Here is a 6,422-nt window from a genome sequence, read left to right as displayed (position 1 = left end):
AAAAGAAAAAGAAAGGTGTCAATGAAAATGTGTTGTAGCATAATGGGTCAAACCCGGTGTTAAGAGATATGTAGGTTGATTGAAGATCGTCAGAGTAAGTTTGACTTTTAGTCTCATTGGCCTGTGCTTGAGGCTGGGGGGATGTAAAGTCATGGACGTGACCCGATGGAATATAACAAATGACTTATCTTCCGACCTTCAACTCGCTATAACCTCATTGGCCTACGCCTAAGGCTAAGGCCACGTAAGGTCATGGGCCCAGCCCGATGGTTGGATATTTATGGGTTGTTTTCCGACCTGTGTATTTAACGTTATGAGGGAGCACAAGTTAAGGGATCTCAATCAATTAACCTTAATCACTCAATTAAGACAGAATCATGATTAAAGACGAAGATGTTACGACTTGGTATATATATACCAGATTACGCCCTATAGAAAGATCATCTAATACAACATAGGAAGTACTTTCAACTCATATTTACACTATACTCACTATATTCTATACTCTTATTGACTTGAGCGTCGAAGTATCTTCTGTAGGTGTAGCCTCCTCATTTCCTTGGAGCCTATGAAGCTTGAAGGTGACCATCTCAAAGTTTAATAAAACAGGTATCAATGAAAAGATGATGAAAATGACAAAGTTGTCATTTCACTTGTTCCACGAGAGTGAAAGGAAGAACAGGAAGAAAACATGGGAGTGGTTGAAGAAATTGCCCACTACAAAACGTATATGCCTCGCCAGATCAAGCGCTTTGAAGCATGGAAAGGCTACTCTACGAAAGAGAGCACACTTCCTCTCTCTCTACTTTTGGGTTTATTACATAATTTTTAACAACATAGGAAATCTCGGCGTTGCATCATCTCCTTTCCTTCTTCACTTCCCTAACTCTAAAATTTTCCCGTCTATTTTTCCAAAGAAAATGTCGGAATAAATTCAAGGCTAGGACATGGAACATTACGGTTTTCATTTTACAATTGTAGCACAAAATTCTTCTAGTGCAAATATCAATATTCAGGCGATCACAATCGCTTCTTGGAACAACAATTTTTGGTCGCACTATAAATAACTGGTGTTTTCCATGACCATGGCAACGGGGTGACTTTAAGGTCACTTGGCCTACTGGAATGAGGGAGTTGCAGATACCATTACAGTTGGGGGAAAAGTAGGTTAGCGAGCACTGAGACAATCAGATACAAGGAAGGGTCAAGACAATTGAAAGAGCATATATGTATAAGTAATCAGTAACAAAACTCTAGTGGTACATAACAATTTTCCAATGTTTCTGATGAGAGATGCACATCAGGATCAATGGGAAAATTTCCTGAACAAATGGTGTAGCAAGAAACCCTTTGCAAAGGAAAGAATTCCCTGACCAACCCGGCCAAGTAATCGCTCTATCAAAATAAAAAATTAAAAAATGGCATTTGTACAAATACATTATCCCACTAAATAAGATCGACCTTGTTCCATTAGATATAGTCAACCATATGAATCATACAACGCTATTCAACTCGGTTACAGAAACACCAATTAAAAAGAGTCATAAAAATACTTTGTTCCTGATTCATAAGACAAGTACTTGGCTTTAAAAAAATACTTGTGCTTGAGGACATTCTGCAATGATGATAGGAGGTTTCACCCATGAGAAAACCTTATGAAGAACAACTTCAATATCTCCTGGGGATATCAGTCTTACAGCCAAAAAGTGTGGACAAGCTCATTCATAAAATATATATAAAAAAGATCCACACATCACAATAATGACGAGAAAGCCTGAAGGGAGTAATAGTATTGCATGGGCACATTTATGGAAAAAAATGAGTTCCTGAAAATCACATGATTAGAAGAAAAAAAATACAATGGAAAAAGAGTTAATACCCCATTGCAAATAATGAAGGGGATTCCTTTTGCACAGGCGTCTTAAAATTCTCGTTATTTAACTAGAATTCAGCAATAAGAGTTTCGCATTTGCCTACCTATAAAGAAAAAGAAGAAAAAGGATTTCACTAGAAGGGAGATGTAAAGAGAGAGCCCCCAACATCTACCCAAGACTAAAGCATCTACCAGGGAGTAGAAACATTGAAGATGTCCAAAACAGTTGCTCAATTGGGAGTTGAACATCCAGATGTCATACGTCCATGCTAGACCTCAAAACAATCTTCCCCAGCCACCAAATCTCAGGTGCTCCAGCTGTTAAAATATACTGTAGATGATATCAAGCCACATGTGGGGTTGTGGCTTAAATGTAGCAAATAAAGTTCAATTGAACTGAATTTCAGTCCACGGTCGGGCTGGTGCTTTCTGCTGGTGTTCTCTTTCCATAGCGCTAAAAATAAAATAGACAAAATGCTTACTATTAGCAACAAGGATGCAATCCTGATAAAAACACCATTAATAAATGAATAACCAATATTTGCTTGCCACAACAATTTGAATGGGAAAAAATTATGCTGAACCTACCTGTTTCCCGAACGAGAATGGAACATATTTATATTTTATCATGTGTGATATCTGTCTCCTCATTGTAAGTGTGAATAGGACCACCCAGTAAAAAAGGAGTATCGGCCAGAATACTGGAACATCAAAGGCACTAAAGAAAGTCATCACAAATGCAATGCAAAACGCCTTTGTGATCGAGTACCTGCCCACGAAGAAAAGTTTAGCAGCTTTCAGTAAAAACAATCATCTGCACGTTAAATCCAAATTGTAAATAACAAAACATCAACAACTCCACAAATGACAAATCCTACAAAGCACAATATTAAAGCTCGTGAATGAAGATTGATCTCCTCGGAAGCCAAATCATAGACAAATAATTAAACACAGAAATGTGATAAAGTTCAATAGAAGATTATCATATCCTCCTACTCATCAAGGATAACATGGAAGCCAGTATGATCAGCAGAATGTGGCATTTTCAATATCCATGATTCGCTTGAACGAAAATCTAGACTTTGAGTACAGTAACGGATACAAAACAAAACAATAGAGAGAGCATAAATTTGGATAAAATAAATGAAAAATTTCCTCAACTTTTTCTCATAAGCTCAGCCCCCAGGCCCTAATGTAACTTCTCCACAAGTCCAGGTTAAATTGTTTGTGTTTGTGATAAATGCAGTGCAAGAAGTTTAATTAAATTCCCTTCTTTAATTAATTAATCTGAAAATTCTTAAGCGAACTAACTAAGAGTCCTGAAACGACAATTCCAAATCAAATCTTGGAGTTAGAACCGAAGACGGTAACACGGTAATATTACAACAGAAGTAGGTGGTGGAATACGAAACCCTAGGAGGAAGGTGGAATTAGGAGAAGGGAATAGTACCAGAACTTGAACTCAGGGAGGCGGCGGACGAAGGGGCGGAACTCATCAGATCCTCGGGTGGGGAGGGTGGGGCCGTCGTGAATCTCGGGATCGACCTGAGGGGAGAGGAAGCCGATGAGGAGGTTGAGGATGTAAATGCCGAGGGCGTAGGAGACGATGTAGAAGCCTTGGACCAAGTACACGCGGAGGACGTAGACGGCAGCCACCACCAGACACCCGATCCAGCGGCGGAAGACGTGCGGCGTCGTTTTGTCCAGCATGTGCTGATACTGCCGCGACACCGCGAATTTCCACCGCGATATGGCGGCTTCCGGGGAATGATCGTCGGCGACTCCTACGTCCATGGTGGGCTGGGGGTAGTTTTGACTTTTGGATTTGTTTGGCGTAGGAGAAATGTGCAAAGTGTGCGTGTGCGCGTGATGGTAGCAGCAAACAATACAAAGCAAAGCAAAGCAAATGAGATGAGATGGTAGAAACGGCCTAATGGACCCTCTTCCCGGTTCGCTTCTCCTTGCCTCAACATCTCTCTCCGGTCCACATTTTATTGAACCGGGTTAATGGATTTAACATTACCACCTTTTATGAGAGGTATTTCTTTTGCCAATGGATCCTTTGAAAATTTTTAATTTTTTAGGACAATTGATCCATGCATCCAATCCAATATTCTTTTTTATTTTAAAAATATTATTTTAGAATTAGATATTAATTTTTCAATTTCATTTTAAAAAAATGATTTTTTCCATAATATATTTTTTAATTTCATATTTTCAATTTTCAGAAGTACAATTTTCAAAATTTGCATTAAGCAAGTAAACAATTGCCAAATTTTAGACTCTCAATTATTTTATTTTATATTAAAATATATTTTATTAACATAAATTATTTAAAAACGAACTTTCCGTCAGACCAAACATTGTTAAGATACATAGTACAAATAATTAAAATTAAATACTTTAATGATTATAAACATTATTTAATGTTATTTTTTAAAATTTTGTTATGTTACCTTTTCGGCATTCATAAAAAAAACACTTTGTTTGAAAAAATACAAAATAGTCCAACGAAGACATACTTTTTAACTTAAAGTCATAATAGAAAAGGATTGCTATAAGTTAATATGTTGTGCAAATTACATATTTTTTATCAATTAAAACTATATAAACAAATTACTCTTTCGACTCATGAATTCAAATAAACTTATGATATCTCTTCGGTATTGGTAGACCTCCTCATCATGCTTTTTTGTTTAACTTTGAATTTTTTTTTTGTTTAACTTTGAATTTTTTATGGAAGATGTATGAAACTTCCAAAAATATGGAGGAAGTAAGAATATGATTCACGACTGATTTGGAGTAGAGAATGAGGAGTGGCTTAGTGAAAGGTTGAGCCAAATTATTAGGAAATGTTTTAAAACAGAGGAAGACATCCTAGAGAGAACTTAGACAAGTGTTTTGGATATAATTTGAAAGTATAAAACTCATTTAATTTTAAGCTCAATTATAAGTAATTTGCCCACTTATTTATAGTGTAATGGGCTGAAAAATTTGTTAAGAAGTGGGTTTTAAGCTTAACTCAATTCCATAAAACCGGTTCATGGGGTGAGGGTTGCACCCACTTTTATACGATGAAATGTCCTAATCTCTAGTCGATGTGGGATCTCCAACAAAATTTGGAGTCAAGATTTGAAATTCAAAAATTAACTCTCTAATGAGAAGATGTTTTGTAAACTCATGATTCTCATGTGTAGCTCACACATTTTATGCAAAACTCTCTTTATTCCTATGTTGTTATGTGGACGTTCATGTGCTCCTTGTCAATGTAAGTTTTGCTCCATGTCATACTTATATAGTTTACGGTTACATTAGGTTCAAAGAAGCCCAATTATAACCCTAACTAAACACTCATAATCCTAACTAGTCTTACTTTACTATTGACTCAAATACAAGATCCCAAAAATTAAACCAATTCTCATCCCTGATCCAAAGAAAAAGTCTTAATCTATTATATACAAATTTTGGAAAAATAGCTTAAAGGTTTTTATCCTCCTTATTTTATAGATGTTTGCGGTTGAACGATTTTCATCATCCCTCTCTCCTAAGAGAATCTATCTTCAAATCTACTAGAACTTATCTTCTCCTCCAATCAAATACCCGTCTATATAAAACACCAAACTAACTCAAATGATTTATTTCCGCAATATGTACAAAGAACAATATTTTTCAAAAAAAAAAAAAACTTGACTTCTAAAATCCATATACTTATTATTAAGAAGACAAATACAGGAGCTCATGTTTTTATAAGATTTTTTTTCTTTTTCATATGGTTGTCATTTTTCTTCTGACAACATATTATAATATTTATTTAAAGAAAAGTACACAAATTCTTTTTATTAAAAAGTGATATATACTTAAGTTTAGAACATATAAAAAATTGTATCTAGGTATGTAGAAAGTATGTAGTAAATATAAAATAAAACTTATTTATTTTTTAAATTATTAATTAATTTCAATTTTTTTAAATATGCAAAATTGTAATAGATTCTCATTCTAAAAATTATTCTTAGAAAGTATATAATAACTATAAATTATTTTATATTTAAATATGATTTTGAAAAATATTAATTTTAAAATAACCAAAGAATTACAACTAACAATAAGTTGTAACATTGCAGGTATTTCTACCACTAAGAAAATTTAAAAAACCTAGTAAATCAAAAAGACACCTAAGACACAAGAGGATAAAAGAAGTGAAGGTTAAAAAGCTAAAAAAACACTTAAAAACACTTAAGGACCTCGTATAAGTAAACTTGATAGGAACAATATGTAAAATCCAAATCACAATAGTTTTTTTTTTTATATTTGTATTTCTTTGATTTTATTCAAATTTTATACTAAATTAAACAATACATTACACCAACAATGATATTTGTTTAAAACGCACCGACACTGTAAATATTTTAAAATTCTACACAATCCTCTCATTTATTTAAAATACAACACCCCTTTCAATGTTATAGATCCACTCCCTTAAAATTTTAAAAGGTTTCAATTTTTAGTATAACTTGAAAAATCTCAATATTTGCTTTCTGTCAACGTAAGA

The 6,422-nt window shown here is 34.2% G+C and overlaps 1 protein-coding gene across 1 annotated transcript; it reads right to left on the bottom strand.

Annotated features, from left to right (window-relative positions):
• Positions 1 to 1,762: 1,762 nt before the first annotated feature.
• On the bottom strand, positions 1,763 to 3,874 carry LOC137810084 (protein RER1A). Its single transcript, XM_068611207.2, has 3 exons — positions 3,324 to 3,874; positions 2,462 to 2,642; positions 1,763 to 2,327 (listed from the first exon to the last, which is right to left on the bottom strand). Exons 1-3 carry the CDS (start codon positions 3,665 to 3,667, stop codon positions 2,277 to 2,279), a joined length of 576 nt encoding a protein of 191 aa, XP_068467308.1. The 5' UTR covers positions 3,668 to 3,874; the 3' UTR covers positions 1,763 to 2,276.
• Positions 3,875 to 6,422: the final 2,548 nt, after the last annotated feature.

Source organism: Phaseolus vulgaris, chromosome 2 (genome assembly GCF_051622355.1).
Source record: "Phaseolus vulgaris cultivar YP4 chromosome 2, ASM5162235v1, whole genome shotgun sequence".
Classification (NCBI taxonomy): Eukaryota; Viridiplantae; Streptophyta; class Magnoliopsida; order Fabales; family Fabaceae; genus Phaseolus; species Phaseolus vulgaris.
Note: the sequence above shows the minus strand (reverse complement) of the source record. Positions and strands in the feature narration are given on the sequence as shown.